The sequence below is a fragment of the Pseudophryne corroboree genome, chromosome 5, assembly GCF_028390025.1.
Source record: "Pseudophryne corroboree isolate aPseCor3 chromosome 5, aPseCor3.hap2, whole genome shotgun sequence".
Classification (NCBI taxonomy): Eukaryota; Metazoa; Chordata; class Amphibia; order Anura; family Myobatrachidae; genus Pseudophryne; species Pseudophryne corroboree.
In genome coordinates, this window is record NC_086448.1 from 397,650,204 (window position 1) to 397,671,051 (window position 20,848).

General features: G+C 48.4%; 1 protein-coding gene across 2 annotated transcripts in view; it reads right to left on the reverse strand.

The window, feature by feature from the left end:
- EPB41L4B (erythrocyte membrane protein band 4.1 like 4B) overlaps nucleotides 1-20,848 on the reverse strand; it is a 574,953-nt gene that overhangs the window by 528,251 nt on the left and 25,854 nt on the right. Inside the window, exon 2 of one of the 2 annotated variants that reach the window (XM_063922726.1) lies at nucleotides 16,726-16,871. The exons of the other annotated variant lie outside the window; for it this stretch is intronic. Coding sequence (XP_063778796.1) covers nucleotides 16,726-16,728 — 3 coding nt within the window. The 5' untranslated portion in view covers nucleotides 16,729-16,871. The remainder of the gene's footprint in view (nucleotides 1-16,725; nucleotides 16,872-20,848) is intronic. 2 annotated transcript variants of the gene reach the window in all.

Consider the following 20,848-nt stretch of genomic DNA (forward strand, 5'->3'; position numbering starts at 1 on the left):
GCCATCACATGATTTTCCGCCCAGCGAAGAATCCTTGCAGCTTCTGCCATTGCCCTCCTGCTTCTTGTGCCACCCTGTCTGTTTACGTGGGTGACTGCCGTGATGTTGTCCGACTGGATCAACACTGGCTGACCTTGAAGCAGAGGTCTTGCTAAGCTTAGAGCATTGTAAATGGCCCTTAGCTTCAGGATATTTATGTGAAGTGATGTCTCCAGGCTTGACCATAAGCCCTGGATGTTCCTTCCCTGTGTGACTGCTCCCCAGCCTCGCAGGCTGGCATCCGTGGTCACCAGGACCGAGTCCTGATGCCGAATCTGCGGCCCTCTAGAAGATGAGCACTCTGCAACCACCACAGGAGGGACACCCTTGTCCTTGGTGACAGGGTTATCCGCTGATGCATCTGAAGATGCGACCCGGACCATTTGTCCAGCAGGTCCCACTGGAAAGTTCTTGCGTGGAATCTGCCGAATGGGATTGCTTCGTAGGAAGCCACCATTTTACCCAGAACCCTTGTGCATTGATGCACTGAGACTTGGCTCGGTTTTAGGAGGTTCCTGACTAGCTCGGATAACTCCCTGGCTTTCTCCTCCGGGAGAAACACCTTTTTCTGGACTGTGTCCAGGATCATCCCTAGGAACATTAGACAAGTCGTCAGAACCAGCTGCGATTTTGGAATATTGAGAATCCAATCGTGCTGCCGCAACACTACCTGAGATAGTGCTACACCGACCTCCAACTGTTCCCTGGATCTTACCCTTATCAGGGAATCGTCCAAGTAAGGGATAACTAAAATTCCCTTCCTTCGAAGGAATATCATCATTTCGGCCATTACCTTGGTAAAGACCCGGGGTGCCGTGGACCATCCATACGGCAGCGTCTGAACTGATAGTGACAGCTCTGTACCATAAACCTGAGGTACCCTTGGTGAGAAGGGTAAATTTTGACATGAAGGTAAGCATCCTTGATGTCCCGAGACATCATGTAGTCCCCTTTTTCCAGGTTCGCAATCACTGCTCTGAGTGACTCAATCTTGAATTTGAACCTCTGTATGTAAGTGTTCAAAGATTTTAGATTTAGAATCGGTCTCACCGAGCCGTCCGGCTTCGGTACCACAACAGTGTGGAATAATACCCCGTTCCCTGTTGCAGGAGGGGTACCTTGATTATCACCTGCTGGGAATACAGCTTGTGAATGGCTTCCAAAACTGTCTCCCTGTCAGAAGGAGACATCGGTAAAGCCGACTTTAGGAAACGGCGAGGGGGAGACGTCTCGAATTCTAATTTGTACCCCTGAGATATCACCTGAAGGATCCAGGGGTCTACTTGCGAGTGAGCCCACTGCGCGCTGAAATTAATTGAGACGGGCCCCCCACCGTGCCTGATTCTGCTTGTAAAGCCCCAGCGTCATACTGAGGGCTTGGCAGAGGCGGGAGAGTGTTTCTGTTCCTGGGAACTGGCTGATTTCTGCAGCCTTTTTCCTCTCTCTCTGTCACGGGGCAGAAATGAGGAACCTTTTGCCCGCTTGTCCACGAAAAGACTGCGCCTGATAATACGGCGTCTTCTCATGTTGAGAGGCGACCTAGGGTACAAACGTGGATTTCCCAGCTGTTGCCGTGGCCACCAGGTCTGAAAGACCGACCCCAAATAACTCCTCCCCTTAATAAGGCAATACTTCCAAATGCCGTTTGGAATACGCATCACCTGACCACTGACGTGTCCATAACCCTCTACTGGTAGAAATGGACAACGCACTTAGACTTGATGCCAGTCGGCAAATATTCCGCTGTGCATCACGCATATATAGAAATGCATCTTTTAAATGCTCTATAGGCAAAAATATACTGTCCCTATCTAGGGTATCAATATTTTCAGTCAGGGAAACCGACCACGCCAACCCAGCACTGCACATCCAGGCTGAGGCGATTGCTGGTCGCAGTATAACACCAGTATGTGTGTAAATACATTTTAGGATACTCTCCTGCTTTCTATTAGCAGGATCCTTAAGGGCGGCCATCTCAGGAGAGGGTAGAGCCCTTGTTCTTACCAGCGTGTGAGCGCTTTATCCACCCTAGGGGGTGTTTCCCAACGCACCCTAACCTCTGGCGGGAAAGGATATAACGCCAATAACATTTTAGCAATTATCAGTTGTTATCGGGGGAAACCCACGCATCATCACACACCTCATTTAATTTCTCAGATTCAGGAAAACTACAGGTAGTTTTTCCTCACCGAACATAATACCCCTTTTTGGTGGTACTCGTATTATCAGAAATGTGTAAAACATTTTTCATTGCCTCAATCATGTAACGTGTGGCCCTACTGGAAGTCACATTTGTCTCTTCACCGTCGACACTGGAGTCAGTATCCGTGTCGGCGTCTATATCTGCCATCTGAGGTAACGGGCGTTTTAGAGCCCCTGACGGCCTATGAGACGTCTGGACAGGCACAAGCTGAGTAGCCGGCTGTCTCATGTCAACCACTGTCTTTTATACAGAGCTGACACTGTCACGTAATTCCTTCCAACAGTTCATCCACTCAGGTGTCGACCCCCTAGGGGGTGACATCACTATTACAGGCAATCTGCTCCGTCTCCACATCATTTTTCTCCTCATACATGTCGACACAAACGTACCGACACAGCACACACACAGGGAATGCTCTGATAGAGGACAGGACCCCACTAGCCCTTTGGGGAGACAGAGGGAGAGTTTGCCAGCACACACCAGAGCGCTATATATATATATACACAGGGATAACCTTATATAAGTGTTTTTCCCTTTATAGCTGCTGTATTGTTTATACTGCGCCTAATTAGTGCCCCCCTCTCTTTTTTAACCCTTTCTGTAGTGTAGTGACTGCAGGGGAGAGCCAGGGACCTTCCCTCCAACGGAGCTGTGAGGGAAAATGGCGCCAGTGTGCTGAGGAGATAAGGCCGCCGATAAGGGGGCGGAGCCTATCTCCCATTTTTCTATGTATTCTGGCAGGGGTTAAATGCATCCATATAGCCCAGGAGCTATATGTGATGCATTTTTTTGCCATCCAAGGTGTTTTTATTGCGTCTCAGAGCGCCCCCCCCCAGCGCCCTGCACCCTCAGTGACCGGAGTGTGAAGTGTGCTGAGAGCAATGGCGCACAGCTGCAGTGCTGTGCGCTACCTTGTTGAAGACAGGACGTCTTCTGCCGCCGATTTTCCGGACCTCTTCTGCCTTCTGGCTCTGTAAGGGGGCCGGCGGCGCGGCTCTGGGACCCATCCATGGCTGGGCCTGTGATCGTCCCTCTGGAGCTAATGTCCAGTAGCCTAAGAAGCCCAATCCACTCTGCACGCAGGTGAGTTCGCTTCTTCTCCCCTTAGTCCCTCGATGCAGTGAGCCTGTTGCCAGCAGGTCTCACTGAAAATAAAAAACCTAAACTAAAACTTTCACTAAGAAGCTCAGGAGAGCCCCTAGTGTGCACCCTTCTCGTTCGGGCACAGAGATCTAACTGAGGCTTGGAGGAGGGTCATAGGGGGAGGAGCCAGTGCACACCAGATAGTCCTAAAGCTTTCTTTAGATGTGCCCAGTCTCCTGCGGAGCCGCTATTCCCCATGGTCCTTATGGAGTCCCCAGCATCCACTTAGGACGTTAGAGAAAACAATATTCTTTTTTTTTTTACACTTGGCTATCAGCCCCTCATATGCCGCCCTTGGATGGGGGTGGGGGGTGGGGGGGGGGGGGGGGGGGGGACAGCCTCAGGCTTCACCCCTGGCCCTTGGGGAGCTGGAGGGGGGGGGGGGGGATCCCTTGATTTAAGGGGTTCCCACTCCTCCAGGGTACCCGGGCCAGGGGTGACTAGTTGGGGATGTAATGCCAGGGCCGCCAGGACCACAATAAAAGTGTCCCCTGGCTGTGGCATTATCCCTCTGACTAGTGGAGCCCGGTGCTGGTTCCAAAAATACGGGGGACCCCTACACTTTGTCCCCCATATTTTTGGCACCAGGACCAGGCGCATAGCCCGGTGCTGGTTGATCAAATATGGGGGAACCCCTGGCATTTTTTCCCCCATATTTTTTCAACCAGGACTGGCTCAAAGAGCCCGAGGCTGGTTATGCTTAGGAGGGGGGCACAGATCTCACTGATGCATGGTTATCCAAACTCGACTGGAAAAAGCAGGTCTATTTTTTTTGCTGCTTTTTTTAACGATTCGCAAAAAAATACACCCGCACTTGACCACTCAGAGACTAACACCCAAATACGAATGAATAGTGAATACCCGTGTTGTATGAAATAACAGCCGCGTTTGACCGATGGTCTATTCATTCGTATTTCTGAACTTTGCAGATCAAACCATTACGAATAGCCCAAACACTGCCGAGATTTGTGCTTCGTGAATTCCCGTGTTGGGACTTAGAAAAAAAAAAAAAACACAAATCGGACAAACTCGGATTTTTAGTAAATATTGGCCCAGGTGTAAATTGATACATCTGCCCAGTAAAATCGCATCCTGCAATGCGATCTTAGGTGGTAACATTGCGCTCAGATCAAATTGGAAATGCGATTTTTGTTAAAATCGCCCCCTTCGTCATTTTGTATTACCATGACATTTGCAGTGACCTTGATAATCAGTATCAGATCGCTGGTATTCACTCCTGCAGGAGACTCTATAGTCAGTATGTAAAAAAGCATAGAACATCAATGACGCTGTGATAATGAAATTCTCATGTCACTGCATAAGCATGGCACAGGCAGAGACAGCCCTAGGCATAATCAAACTAAGTAAAAGGCTAGGGCAGGGCTGGCCAAACCAGTCCTCAAGATCTACCAACAGTTCACATTTTCCAGACCACCTAGCTGGTGCACAGGTGTAGTCATTACTAATGAAGATGTGCTGCATTCATTCCTAACTGACAATTCTACAGATCTCCAGGAGGCCTGGAAAACATGAACTGTTGGTAGATCTCGAGGACCGGTTTGGCCAGCCCTGGGCTAGGGCATTTGGAATGTCTAGATCAGGGGTTCTCAAACACGGTCCTCAGGACCCCACACAGTGTATGTTTTGCAGTTAACCTAGCAGGTGTATTAATTACTCACTGACACATTTTAAAAGGTCCAGGTGAAGCTAATTATTTCACTTTTGATTCTGCGAGGAGACCTGCAAAACATGCACCGTGTGGGGTCCTGAGGACCGAGTTTGAGAACCTGTGGTCTAGATGCATTCAAGCCTGTCTAGGGCCAGTGGATGTTTGCGACCTGGGCACCTGACTTAGCAGCAGCTCTCAGCTCCAATAGGACAGCTCATACGTACAGGAGCAGTTAGTGAGGGCAGCAGGCGCATCCCCAAAAAAAAAATGGCCTTTGGAGGAGCCGCGAATAGCCCACAGTGTACCCTGCTGTGACGTAGGAGAAAGCAGCAGCCAGTGTGTGAGAGACTGAGGCAGAGAGCGCAGATCTGCTGAAGATAATGGGAGCGAAGGCGATTGGGGCAGATGCCAACTTCTTGCCAGAGCTGAACACCACCGGCTCCCAGCAGTTGGTGGTCAAGTTCATCATGAGAGAGTGAGTGAAGAAATCAGAGTGTGACTCTCCCTACAGTGGCAAAAGAGGCCAGGGTACTGTACAATGAAGGGATCCACTGCACAGAGGAGGGGGAGAAATGCAATCCAGTCCTGTCACATAGGGTCCTCAAACCAAGAGCTGACAAGCTTAATCAGAGGTTTTTGTAGCCACATTCCCTAATGTGGTCCCCCATTATTCTCTCCTAGCAGACCAATAAACCATAAGTTCTGCATCAAAGTTATTTGCGATGGTAGATCAGGCAAATGACAAATAAACCTTCTTACTATTTTATTGATATGGGGACATTCCATGAGGGTAATTCAGAGTTGATCGTAGATGTGCTACATTTTTACTCTGACATGCGGAAGTACGCCCACGGAGCTAGTCCGCCCCACATTTCAGGCCCTACCCCCCCCCTCCCCACACACACACACACACGTATGTACAAAAGCATTTGTACTTGACAAGTAGCTCCCTACCTGCGCAGCTCCTGCGCGCTGGCAGGCAGCTACTTGTCGCATCCCAGGTTGCCGCGGCCCACCCCATGTACAGTCCGGGCATGCCTGCATCACCCGGACAGTGCCCCCAAAATGGCGGCCCAACTCCCGCTCCCCCCCCCCCCCGCCCAGCGAACACCTCTGCCCGTCAATCAGGCAGAGGCGATTGCTGGGCTGGGGTGCAGATAGCATCTCTGGCATGCACATACGCACTGAGGCACATGTGCAGTTCAGACCTTATCGGCCTTGTGCGAAAACACACAGCAGCGATCAGGTCGGAATTAGCCCCCATGTCGGTTCACCCAGGCATGACACCCACCGACTCAGATTTGCATGATACTTTTCTACAATTGATAATACCACATAGCTCAGTGGTTCCTAAACTTTTTTGAATCATGGCACCTTAGAGTATCAGAATTTTTTCACGGCACCTCTAGGCCAAAAGTTTCTTATTGAGAATTTTAGAAAACAATAAGTAAATTATGTTTATATGTCATCCTTAGTTTATTTAGTGTTTTGTGGGACAATATTTGCTTCTGTTTGTCCTCATATTTTATAATTGGCTGCCACAAACACTGGTTTTGTCTATTACTTTGACCAGAAATAGTTAGAATTGGTCCTGGACCACCAATCCAAGTCACCCCTGCTAGTGTCCTGAGTCACCCCAGGGTACCTAGGCACACAGTTTGGGAACCACTGACATAACTAACCCATGTCAAATATTTCTTCTCTAGGCCTCACAGCGTTTGATATATAGAGGGTCAAAGTTACGAAAAATTGCTGGGAAATGCCACTCTGGATGCTCAGGTTTTTTTCGGAGGTGTATCAGGAAAACAATTCACATCTCGGTGCCTAACCCACGTATCTCAGACATTTTTACACTTTGTCAATCAAAATATGAAGATTCCAGAAAACTTTTTTTTTAGCAATCTTGCCTGACTGTTCATTATATATTCCTTTACTTCATACTGAATTTTTATGGTGCAAAAACAAAAAGTGGGTTCAATCAGAATTATCAACTTAAGGCAGATGAGTTATGTCAAGAGTGGCCAAATACGGAATTGGTGGGATCCAGTCCTAAAATTGGCTAGGATTCAATCCCGGGATTGGAACTTCCAATCCCAGGGATTTCGGAATTGGCCAGCAACTATTTTTTTATATGCCGGACAGCATTGAATGTCCTCAGGAGGCTCCCCCTAGTCACCTCCCCCTGGCTCCGGCTGGGCGCAGCGTGACGTGAAGTCAGAGGTCACGCTGCGCAGCCAGCCACACACACACACACCGGACCTCACCGCCACCATGCACTTCCCGTCCGCCAGATCTCACAGGAAGTATCCCACCCTCCCTTCCGTCCAGATTGTGGGGAGTTATCTGGGCTGGTCAGGGCAAGGGGGGTGGGACACATTGAAAAAGCAGATAGTTTTTCAATCCCGATTCCTGGGATTGAAAAAAATGGCCCGGGATTGCCCACACTAATCATGTTCTTTTTTGGTTTAAAATGAACTTTAAAGTATACTTTAAAAGGCAATGAAAGAAAAATAATGGGATTTTGATTGCCTGTATTGAGTATTTTAATGTTAAAATAAGAATTTACTTACAGATAATTCTATTTCTCATAGTCCGTAGTGGATGCTGGGGACTCCGTAAGGACCATGGGGAATAGCGGCTCCGCAGGAGACTGGGCACATCTAAAGAAAGCTTTAGGACTATCTGGTGTGCACTGGCTCCTCCCCCTATGACCCTCCTCCAAGCCTCAGTTAGGATACTGTGCCCGGACGAGCGTACACAATAAGGAAGGATTTTGAATCCCGGGTAAGACTCATACCAGCCACACCAATCACACCGTATAACCTGTGATCTGAACCCAGTTAACAGCATGATAACAGAGGAGCCTCTGAAAGATGGCTCACAACAATAATAACCCGATTTTTGTAACAATAACTATGTACAAGTATTGCAGACAATCCGCACTTGGGATGGGCGCCCAGCATCCACTACGGACTATGAGAAATAGAATTATCGGTAAGTAAATTCTTATTTTCTCTAACGTCCTAAGTGGATGCTGGGGACACCGTAAGGACCATGGGGATTATACCAAAGCTCCCAAACGGGCGGGAGAGTGCGGATGACTCTGCAGCACCAAATGAGAGAACTCCAGGTCCTCCTCAGCCAGGATATCAATTTTGTATAATTTTACAAACGCATTTGCTCCTGACCAAGTAGCTGCTCGGCAAAGTTGTAAAGCCGAGACCCCTCGGGCAGCCGCCCAAGATGAGCCCACCTTCCTTGTGGAGTGGGCCTTTACAGATTTTTGGCTGTGGCAGGCCTGCCACAGAATGTGCAAGCTGAATTGTACTACAAATCCAACGAGCAATAGTCTGCTTAGAAGCAGGAGCACCCAGCTTGTTGGGTGCATACAGGATAAACAGCGAGTCAGATTTCCTGACTCCAGCCCTCCTGGAAACATATATTTTCAGGGCCCTGACAACGTCTAGCAACTTGGAGTCCTCCAAGTCCCTAGTAGCCGCAGGCACCACAAATAGGTTGGTTCAGGTGAAACGCTGAAACCACCTTAGGGAGAAACTGAGGACGAGTCCTCAATTCCGCCCTGTCTGAATGGAACATCAGATAAGGGCTTTTTCAGGATAAAGCCGCCAATTCTGACACGCGCCTGGCCCAGGCCAGGGCCAACAGCATGACCACTTTCCATGTGAGATATTTTAACTCCACAGATTTAAGTGGTTCAAACCAATGTGACTTTTGGAACCCAAAACTACATTGAGATCCCAAAGTGCCACTGGAGGCACAAAAGGAGGCTGTATATGCAGTACCCCTTTTACAAACGTCTGAACTTCAGGGACTGAAGCTAGTTCTTTTTGGAAGAAAATTGACAGGGCCGAAATTTGAACCTTAATGGACCCCAATTTCAGGCCCATAGACACTCCTGTTTGCAGGAAATGTAGGAATCGACCCAGTTGAATTTCCACCGTCGGGCCTTACTGGCCTCGCACCCCGCAACATATTTTCGCCAATTGCGGTGATAATGTTTTTGCGGTTACATCCTTCCTGGCTTTGATCAGGATAGGGATGACTTCATCCGGAATGCCTTTTTTCCTTCAGGATCCGGCGTTCAACCGCCATGCCGTCAAACGCAGCCGCGGTAAGTCTTGGAACAGACAGGGTCCTTGCTGGAGCAGGTCCCTTCTTAGAGGTAGAGGCCACGGATCCTCCGTGAGCATCTCTTGAAGTTCCGGTTACCAAATCCTTCTTGGCCAATCCGGAACCACGAATATAGTGCTTACTCCTCTCCATCTTATCAATCTCAGTACCTTGGGTATGAGAGGCAGAGGAGGGAACACATACCCTGACTGGTACACCCACGGTGTTACCAGAGCGTCTACAGCTATTGCCTGAGGGTCCCTGGACCTGGCGCAATACCTGTCGAGTTTTTCCCAACGGTTTATAATCATGTGGAAGACTTCTGGGTGAAGTCCCCACTCTCCCGGGTGGAGGTCGTGCTGAGGAAGTCTGCTTCCCAGTTGTCCACTCCCGGAATGAATACTGCTGACAGTGCTATCACATGATTTTCCGCCCAGCGAAGAATCCTTGCAGCTTCTGCCATTGCCCTCCTGCTTCTTGTGCCACCCTGTCTGTTTACGTGGGTGACTGCCGTGATGTTGTCCGACTGGATCAACACCGGCTGACCTTGAAGCAGAGGTCTTGCTAAGCTTAGAGCATTGTACATGTCCCTTAGCTTCCGGATATTTATGTGAAGTGATGTCTCCAGGCTTTGACCATAAGTCCTGGATATTCCTTCCCTGTGTGACTGCTCCCCAGCCTCGCAGGCTGGCATCCGTGGTTACCAGGACCCAGTCCTGAATGGCGAATCTGCGGCCCTCTAGAAGATGAGCACTCTGCAACCACCACAGGAGGGACACCCTTGTCCTTGGTGACAGGGTTATCCGCTGATGCATCTGAAGATGCGACCCGGACCATTTGTCCAGCAGGTCCCACTGGAAAGTTCTTGCGTGGAATCTGCCGAATGGGATTGCTTCGTAGGAAGCCACCATTTTACCCAGAACCCTTGTGCATTGATGCACTGAGACTTGGCTCGGTTTTAGGAGGTTCCTGACTAGCTCGGATAACTCCCTGGCTTTCTCCTCCGGGAGAAACACCTTTTTCTGGACTGTGTCCAGGATCATCCCTAGGAACAGAAGACAAGTCGTCGGAACCAGCTGCGATTTTGGAATATTGAGAATCCAACCGTGCTGCAGCAACACTACCTGAGATAGTGCTACACCGACCTCCAACTGTTCCCTGGATCTTACCCTTATCGGGGAATCGTCCAAGTAAGGGATAACTAAAATTCCCTTCCTTTGAAGGAATATCATCATTTCGGCCATTACCACGGGGTGCCGTGGACCATCCATACGGCAGCGTCTGAACTGATAGTGACAGTTCTGTACCATAAACCTGAGGTACCCTTGGTGAGAAGGGTAAATTTTGACATGAAGGTAAGCATCCTTGATGTCCCGAGACATCATGTAGTCCCCTTTTTCCAGGTTCGCAATCACTGCTCTGAGTGACTCAATCTTGAATTTGAACCTCTGTATGTAAGTGTTCAAAGATTTTAGATTTAGAATCGGTCTCACCGAGCCGTCCGGCTTCGGTACCACAACAGTGTGGAATAATACCCCGTTCCCTGTTGCAGGAGGGGTACCTTGATTATCACCTGCTGGGAATACAGCTTGTGAATGGCTTCCAAAACTGTCTCCCGGTCAGAAGGAGACATCGGTAAAGCCGACTTTAGGAAACGGCGAGGGGGAGACGTCTCAAATTCTAATTTGTACCCCTGAGATATCACCTGAAGGATCCAGGGGTCTACTTGCGAGTGAGCCCACTGCGCGCTGAAATTCATTGAGACGGGCCCCCCACCGTGCCTGATTCTGCTTGTAAAGCCCCAGCGTATACTGAGGGCTTGGCAGAGGCGGGAGAGGGTTTCTGTTCCTGGGAACTGGCTGATTTCTGCAGCCTTTTTCCTCTCCCTCTGTCACGGGGCAGAAATGAGGAACCTTTTGCCCGCTTATCCACGAAAAGACTGCGCCTGATAATACGGCGTCTTCTCATGTTGAGAGGCGACCTGGGGTACAAACGTGGATTTCCCAGCTGTTGCCGTGGCCACCAGGTCTGAAAGACCGACCCCAAATAACTCCTCCCCTTAATAAGGCAATACTTCCAAATGCCGTTTGGAATACGCATCACCTGACCACTGACGTGTCCATAACCCTCTACTGGTAGAAATGGACAACGCACTTAGACTTGATGCCAGTCGGCAAATATTCCGCTGTGCATCACGCATATATAGAAATGCATCTTTCAAATGCTCTATAGGCAAAAATATACTGTCCCTATCTAGGGTATCAATATTTTCAGTCAGGGAATCCGACCACGCCAACCCAGCACTGCACATCCAGGCTGAGGCGATTGCTGGTCGCAGTATAACACCAGTATGTGTGTAAATACATTTTAGGATACCCTCCTGCTTTCTATCAGCAGGATCCTTAAGGGCGGCCATCTCAGGAGAGGATAGAGCCCTTACAAGCGTGTGAGCGCTTTATCCACCCTAGGGGGTGTTTCCCAACGCACCCTAACCTCTGGCGGGAAAGGATATAATGCCAATAACATTTTAGAAATTATCAGTTGTTATCGGGGGAAACCCACGCATCATCACACACCTCATTTAATTTCTCAGATTCAGGAAAACTACAGGTAGTTTTTCCTCACCGAACATAATACCCCTTTTTGGTGGTACTCGTATTATCAGAAATGTGTAAAACATTTTTCATTGCCTCAATCATGTAACGTGTGGCCCTACTGGAAGTCACATTTGTCTCTTCACCGTCGACACTGGAGTCAGTATCGGCGTCTATATCTGCCATCTGAGGTAACGGGCGCTTTAGAGCCCCTGACGGCCTATGAGACGTCTGGACAGGCACAAGCTGAGTAGCCGGCTGTCTCATGTCAACCACTGTCTTTTATACAGAGCTGACACTGTCACGTAATTTCTTCCAACAGTTCATCCACTCAGGTGTCGACCCCCTAGGGGGTGACATCACTATTACAGGCAATCTGCTCCGTCTCCACATCATTTTTCTCCTCATACATGTCGACACAAACGTACCGACACAGCACACACACAGGGAATGCTCTGATAGAGGACAGGACCCCACTAGCCCTTTGGGGAGACAGAGGGAGAGTTTGCCAGCACACACCAGAGCGCTATATATATATATATATATACAGGGATAACCTTATATAAGTGTTTTTCCCCTTATAGCTGCTGTATAGTTAATACTGCGCCTAATTTGTACCCCCCTCTCTTTTTTAACCCTTTCTGTAGTGTAGTGACTGCAGGGGAGAGCCAGGGAGCTTCCCTCCAACGGAGCTGTGAGGGAAAATGGCGCCAGTGTGCTGAGGAGATAAGGCCGCCGATAAGGGGGCGGAGCCTATCTCCCGTTTTTTTATGTATTTTGGCAGGGGTTAAATGCATCCATATAGCCCAGGAGCTATATGTGATGCATTTTTTGCCATCCAAGGTGTTTATTATTGCGTCTCAGGGCGCCCCCCCCAGCGCCCTGCACCCTCAGTGACCGGAGTGTGAAGTGTGCTGAGAGCAATGGCGCACAGCTGCAGTGCTGTGCGCTACCTTGTTGAAGACAGGACGTCTTCTGCCGCCGATTTTCCGGACCTCTTCTGCCTTCTGGCTCTGTAAGGGGGCCGGCGGCGCGGCTCTGGGACCCATCCAAGCTGGGCCTGTGATCGTCCCTCTGGAGCTAATGTCCAGTAGCCTAAGAAGCCCAATCCACTCTGCACGCAGGTGAGTTCGCTTCTTCTCCCCTTAGTCCCTCGATGCAGTGAGCCTGTTGCCAGCAGGTCTCACTGAAAATAAAAAACCTAAACTAAAACTTTCACTAAGAAGCTCAGGAGAGCCCCTAGTGTGCACCCTTCTCGTTCGGGCACAGAGATCTAACTGAGGCTTGGAGGAGGGTCATAGGGGGAGGAGCCAGTGCACACCAGATAGTCCTAAAGCTTTCTTTAGAGTGCCCAGTCTCCTGCGGAGCCGCTATTCCCCATGGTCCTTACGGAGTCCCCAGCATCCACTTAGGACGTTAGAGAAATTAAAATTATCTCTTTAAAAAACGAGATTTATGGTAAGAATTTACCGTTGTTAAATCTTTCTGCGAGTTACACTGGGCTCCACAAGGATTCACATCGGGGTGTAGAGTAGGATCTTGATCCGAGGCACCAACAGGCTCAAAGCTTTGACTGTTCCCAAGATGCACAGCGCCGCCTCCTCTATAACCCCGCCTCCGTGCACAGGAGCTCAGTTTCGTTAACCAGCCCAATGCAGTAGCAGGTACTAGAGACGACAATCGCTCGTAGCCAATTACACCACACACTCGCCACAGGAGAGGGTGTCAGTGGCTATGCCATACCAACCCAAAGAAGCTAAGTGCGTCAGTGTGGGCGCCTTGTAGAGCCAAGTGTACCTCGCTGAAAGAGATTTAACAACGGTAAGTTCTTACCATAAGTCTCATTTTCTGCTGCAGGGTATACTGGGCTCCACAAGGATTAACATCGGGGATGTCCTAAAGCAGTTCCTTATGGGAGGGGACGCATTGTAGCGGGCACAAGAACCCGGTGTCCAAAGGAAGCATCCTGGGAGGTGGAAGTATCGAAGGCATAGAACCTTCTAAACGTGTTCCCTGAGGACCACGTAGCCGCCTTGCACAATTGTTCAAGGGTCGCACCACGGTGGGCGGCCCAAGAAGGTCCTACCGACCGAGTAGAATGGGCTTCAATAGCAACAGGAACCGGACAACCAGCCTGTACATAAGCATGTGCAATCACCATTCTAATCCATCTGGCCAGAGTCTGCTTGGAAGCAGGCCAGCCACGTTTGTGAAAACCAAACAGTACAGTAATGGAGGACGTTCTCTTCACATAGATACGGAGAGCCCGTATGACATCCAAAGACCGTTCTTTGGGGGACAACTCAGGAGAATTAAAGGCCGGAACCACAAACTCCTTGTTAAGGTGAAAGGAAGACACCACCTTGGGTAAATAACCTGGGCGCTTTCTAAGAACCGCCCGGTCCCAGTGAAAAATCAAATGGGGGGGGGGGGGGGATTTACAGGATAAGGCACCAAAGTCCGAGACCCGTCTAGCTGAAGCAATAGCCAGCAAAAATAGCACCTTAAGGGAAAGCCACTTAAGGTCAGCAGAGGCAAGAGGTTCAAATGGATACTCTTGCAGGGCCTCCAGTACCACCGACAAATCCCAAGGGTCCACAGGAGGTACATAAGGAGACTGAGTCCACAAAACGCCCTGATTGAATGTATGAACATCCGGAAGGGTAGCGATCATTCTATGAAACCAAACCGACAAGGCAGAAATGTGAACCTTGAGGGAGGACAGACGCAGGCCTAAATCCAGGCCCTGTTGCAGAAAGGCCAACAGTTTGGCCGTGCGAAACTTGAAAACGTCATGATTGTGAGACGCACACCAAGTAAAGTAAGCATTCCAGACCCTAAGGTAAATCCGAGCAGAAGCCGGCTTACAGGCCTTCAACATAGTTTGAACCACCGCCTCAGAAAAACCCTTGGCCCTCAGGACGGAAGCTTCAAGAGCCATGCCGTCAAATCCAGACAGGCCAAGTCCTGGTAAACAAACACAGGCCCTGAACAAGGAGATCTGGTCGTTGTGGAAGTAGAAGGGGACGATCTAACGAGAGGCCCTGTAGATCGAAGAACCAGTGCAGCCTGGGCCACGGCAGAGCAATCAGAAGTAGGTTTCCGCCTTCCTGCTTGAACTTCATACTGTGTGGCATAATGTAAATTTTGGCTCATACTGTGTAGTAGAGTGTAAATTTTGTCTCATACTGTGTTGCGTAATGTAAATTTCGGCTCATACTGTGTGACGTAATGTGAATATTATCTCTTGCTGTGTGCCAGAATGTAAAATTTTGGCTCATACAGTGTGGCATAATGTGAATTTTATCTTATACTGTGTGGCGTAATGTAAATTTTGGCTCATACCGTGTTACGTAACGTGAATTTTGGCGCATACCATGTGACGTAATGTGAATTTTGGCTCATACCATGTGACGTAATGTGAATTTCGTCTCATATCGTGTGGTGAAATGTTAATTTTGACTCATACTGTGTGGTGCAATGTGAATTTTGCACCAAAGCACACCACTCTCTAGTTCCACCACTAGGTCAAGGATAGGTTGGGGAAGTGTAAGTAACGATAGGGTGCAGCGGCAGCTAGGACTCTTTATGGCGTAGGAAACAGTCAGTACAGGCCGGTGGTCACACCATTATGTTTCATTTTATTTCTCTGGGGTGTATTATATCTACTTTTATTAGGAACTAGGGAGAAATTAGATTACACCATGTGATTTGTTTTTGTGTAAAATATTAAATACAGTTTGAGTATCCCATATCCAAATATTTTAATACTCAAAAGTTATTAAAAATATTGTATTAAAATTACCTTCCGGCTGTGTGTATAAGGTGTATATGAAACAAATGCATTCTCTGCTTAGATTTAGGTCCCATCACCATGATATCTCATTATGGTATGCAATTATTCTAAAATACGGAAAAATCCGTTCTCCAAAATACTTCTGGTCCCAAGCATTTTGGATAAGGGATACTCAACTTGTAATAATAAATATTCCTTTTAAGATGGATTAGTCTGAAAGATTCTTTCAAATTTACAACGTAATTGTAATTTTCTTTGTAGTGATTGAAGATACTATGATTTTAATTTTAAATCTTAGGGCCCCCCTGTCTTAAGTACCGCAGGCCCCCCGAAGCCTTAATCCAGCTCTGGCTGTGTGAAACTGGTGGGACAGATACGATGGACTAATGTAGCCCATACACTGGTGTGATGGCATACAATCCTTTGATTTCAACGGCATCTGTGAGATAAATCGAAGGATTGTATGCACATTTTAGGTACCATGCGACGTGATGTGCGGGCACGCCGGTCGAATGTCGCGTCGCAGGATATTAAGTGCTGCACTTAATATTTATCGCATCACAGTGCGATTGCATGCGTTTTAAAAAAAAACATGCAATATATCGCACTGCGATGCGCGATAGGCACCCGCCAGGTGTATCTATCGCATGATCGCAAGGTAATCACTTTGGCAGTCAGGTGTGATTTCATCGCACCAGAACTGCCGGTGCGATTCCCCGCAATGTCACGTCGCGGGGCATCGCACAAGTGTATAGGCACCATTAGAAGCTTCTATCACAGAGATTGCAACTTCTCATTGTTCTCGTTGTACACAAGTCCGCTACAGTAGTGACCTCTAAAGATTAAGTTCAAACAGAAACTGATAGGCCCCCCAAATAATAATAAAAATAATTTTGTTTATACAGCACTTTTCTCCTGCAGGACTCACAGTCTCTTTACAGACATCCGAAACATGGTACATTTTACATGGAATTGGTATTACAGAATGTAGAAAACGGCACAGAAATAGTTAAAAACAGAAAGCTAGAAAGCACAATAAGCATACTGCAGGATTGGTGCAGACATTTTGGGAATAACTTCCACGGGTCATATTCCACTCACGAAAGGTACCAGGCTAAGCAGCCGTCTAGTGCGCACTACATAAGATTACCATGGGTGGAATAGGTTACTACAAGAACAGATGACACAACACGGATGGTTGCAGTGTACTATCACTCGGAATAGGGTGCCACCATAACCTGCAGGTCCATGTATTTTTCAGCTCATCCAGAAGCATACCAGATAGTATGATAAATCCTGTAAATAAAAATAATGAGAGAAAAAAAAAAAACCTCAGCATGCTATTCTAGGCCATTCGCTGAGAGGAAGCAAGAAAGTGCAAATGCCAGTATAAGAACATAAAACATGAATACAGAAAGGAATAGAAGATTATAACTAGAATTCAACAAATACTAAGTTTCAACTAGAATGGTCATACCAAGCAGGAAGCTATATTAAAATAAATGAATACAAATTTACAAAAGAGCAGGGAAAGTAATCCTCTCTCATTTTCTCCACAATCTTTTTACATTCTTACACTATAAAACAATGTGAAAATGTTTTCTCATTATAAGTCATGAGTTGCAGGTGGGGGAAGAACAAAGGTCACTTTCTGTCCCATAAAAGGAGAATAATAAACTATGAACAACGTGATAATTAAAGGCTGATAGAAACACTGCATAACTCATACTGGAACAGTTAGAAACCTAGACAGATTTTAAAATAAGATTTTACTCACCTGTAAATCTATTTCTCGTAGTCCGTAGTGGATGCTGGGGACTCCGTAAGGACCATGGGGATTAGCGGCTCCGCAGGAGACTGGGCACAACTAAAGAAAGCTTTAGGACTACCTGGTGTGCACTGGCTCCTCCCACTAAGACCCTCCTCCAGACCTCAGTTAGGATACTGTGCCCGGAAGAGCTGACACAATAAGGAAGGATTTTGAATCCTGGGTAAGACTCATAGCAGCCACACCAATCACACCGTATAACTCGTGATACTATACCCAGTTAACAGTATGATAACAACTGAGCCTCTCAACAGATGGCTCAACAATAACCCTTTAGTTAGGCAATAACTATATACAAGTATTGCAGACAATCCGCGTTTGGGATGGGCGCCCAGCATCCACTACGGACTACGAGAAATAGATTTACCGGTGAGTAAAATCTTATTTTCTCTAACGTCCTAAGTGGATGCTGGGGACTCCGTAAGGACCATGGGGATTATACCAAAGCTCCCAAACGGGCGGGAGAGTGCGGATGACTCTGCAGCACCGAATGAGCAAACTCTAGGTCCTCCTCAGCCAGGGTATCAAACTTGTAGACTCTTGCAAGAGTGTTTGAACCCGACCAAGTAACAGCTCGGCAAATTTGTAAAGCAGAGACCCCTCGGGCAGCCGCCCAAGAAGAGCCCACTTTCCTCGTGGAATGGGCTTTTACAGATTTAGGGTGCGGCAGTCCAGCCGCAGAATGCGCAAGTTGAATCGTGCTACAGATCCAGCGAGCAATAGTCTGCTTAGAAGCAGGAGCACCCAGCTTGTTGGGTGCATACAGGATGAATAGCGAGTCAGTTTTCCTGACTCCAGCCGTCCTGGAAACATATACTTTTCAGGGCCCTGACTACGTCCAGAAACTTGGAATCCTCCAAGTCCCAAGTAGCCGCAGGCACCACAATAGGTTGGTTCACATGAAAAACTGCTACCACCTTAGGAAGGAATTGGGAACGAGTCCTCAATTCCGCCTTATCCATATAAAATACAGATAAGGGCTTTGCATGACAAAGCCGCCAATTCTGATACACGCCTGGCCGACGCCAAGGTCCACAGAATGACCACTTTCCCCGTGAGGTATTGTAGCTCCACGGATGTAAGTGGCTCAACTCAATGCGACTTCAGGAAATCCAACACTACGTAGAGAACCCACGGTGTCACTGGAGGCACAAACGCTGACTATGCAGCCCTCCCTTAACAAAAGTCTGAACTTCAGACAGTGAAGCCAGTTCTATTTTGGAAGAAAATCGATAGAGCCGAAATCTGGACCTTAATGGAACCCAATTTTAGGCCCATAGTCACCTCTGACTGTAGGAAGTGCAGAAATCGACCTAGCTGAAATTTCTCCTTTGGGGCCTTCCTGGCCTCACAATACGCAACATATTTTCGCCATATGCGGTGATAATGGTTTGCGTTCACTTCTTTCCTAGCTTTAAATAGCGTAGGGATAACTTCCTCCGGAATTCCCTTTTCCTTCAGGATCCGGCGTTCAACCGCCATGCCGTCAACGCAGCCGCGGTACGTCTTGGAACAGACAGGCCCCCTGCTGCAGCAGGTCCTGTCTGAGCGGCAGAGGCCATGGGTCCTCTGAGATCATTTCTTGGAGTTCTGGTTACCAAGCTCTTCTTGGCCAACCCGGAACAATGAGTATAGTTCTTACTCCTCTCCATCTTATTATTCTCATTACCCTGGGTAAGAGAGGCAGAGAAGGGAACACATACACCGACTGGTACACCCACGGTGTTACCAGAGCGTCCACAGCTATCGCCTGAGGGTCCTTGACCTGGCGCAATATCTTTGTAACTTTTAGTTGAGGCGGGACGCCATCATGTCCACCTGTGGCCTTTCCCAACGGTGTACAATCATTTGGAAGACTTCTGGATGAAGTCTCCACTCTCCCGGGTGGAGGTCGTGTCTTCAGAGAAAGTCTGCTTCTCAGTTGTCCACTCCCAGAATGAACACTGCTGACACATGATTTTCCACCCATCGGAGAATCCTTGTGGCTTCTGCCATCGCCATCCTGCTTCTTGTGCCGCCCTGTCGGTTTACATGAGCGACCGCCGTGATGTTGTCTGACTGGATCGGCACCGGCCGGTGTTGAAGCAGGGGTCTAGCCTGACTTAGGGCATTGTAAATGGCCCTCAGTTCCAGAATATTTATGTGTAGGGAAGTCTCCTGACTTTTCCATAGCCTTGGAAGTTCCTTCCGTGTGTGACTGCCCCCCAGCCTCGAAGGCTGGCATCCGTGGTCACCAGGACCAAGTCCTGTATGCCGAATCTGCGGCCCCCTAGAAGATGAGCACTCTGCAGCCACCACAACAGCGACACCCTGACCCTTGGAGACAGGGTTATCCGCCGATGCATCACCTGTATACGTATTAGGAGGTCTCTGTCTAGAGACAACAACTCCTTGGACTTCTCCTCCGGGAGAAAACCTTTTTATCCTGTTCTGTGTCCAGAACCATACCCAGGAACAGTAGATGCGTCGTAGGAACCAGCTGCGACTTTGGAATATTCAGAAACCAGCCGTGCTGTTGTAGCACTTCCCGAGATAGTGCTACTCCGCCGAACAACTGCTCCCTGGACATCGCCTTTATAAGGAGATCGTCCAAGTACGGGATAATTATTTCGGCCATTACCTTGGTCTGTCCCCGGCACCGAGGTATTTACCAACGGCAACGTCTGGAATTGGTAATGACAATCCTGTACCACAATATTGAGGTACTCCTGGTGAAGAGGGTAAATAGGGACATGCAGGTAATCATCCTTGATGTCCAGTGATACCATGAAATTCTCCAGGCTTGCAATAATCGCCCTGAGCGATTCCATTTTGAACTTGAACCTTCGTATATAAGTGTTCAAGGCTTCCCATTTTAGAATGGGTCTCACCGAACAGTCTGGTTTCGGTACCACAACATTTTGGAATAGTAACCCCGGCCTTGTTGAAGGAGGGGTACCTTGATTTCACCTGCTGGAAGTACAGCTTGTGAATTGCCGCCAGTACTACCTTTCTCCGAGGGCAGCAGGCAAGGCTGATGTAAGGTAACGGCGAGGGGGAGTCGCCTCGAACTCCAGCCTGTATCCCTGTGATACTATTTGCAGAACCTAGAGATCCACCTGTGGGCAAGCCCACTGGTCCCTGAAGCTCCCGAGACGCGCCCCTACCGCACCTATCTCCACCTGTGGAGCCCCAGCGTCATGCGGTGGACTCAGAGGAAGCGGGGGAAGATTTTTGATCCTGGGAACTGGCTGCTGGTGCAGCTTTTTTCCTTCTTCCCTTGTCTCTGTGCAGAAAGGAAGCGCCCTTGACCCGCTTGCTTTTCTGAAGCCGAAAGGACTGTACCTGAAAATACGGTGCTTTCTTAGGCTGTGAGGAAACCTGAGGTAAAAGTTTTTTATTCCCAGCTGTTGCTGTGGATACGAGGTCCCAGAGACCATCCCCAAACAATTCCTCACCCTTATAA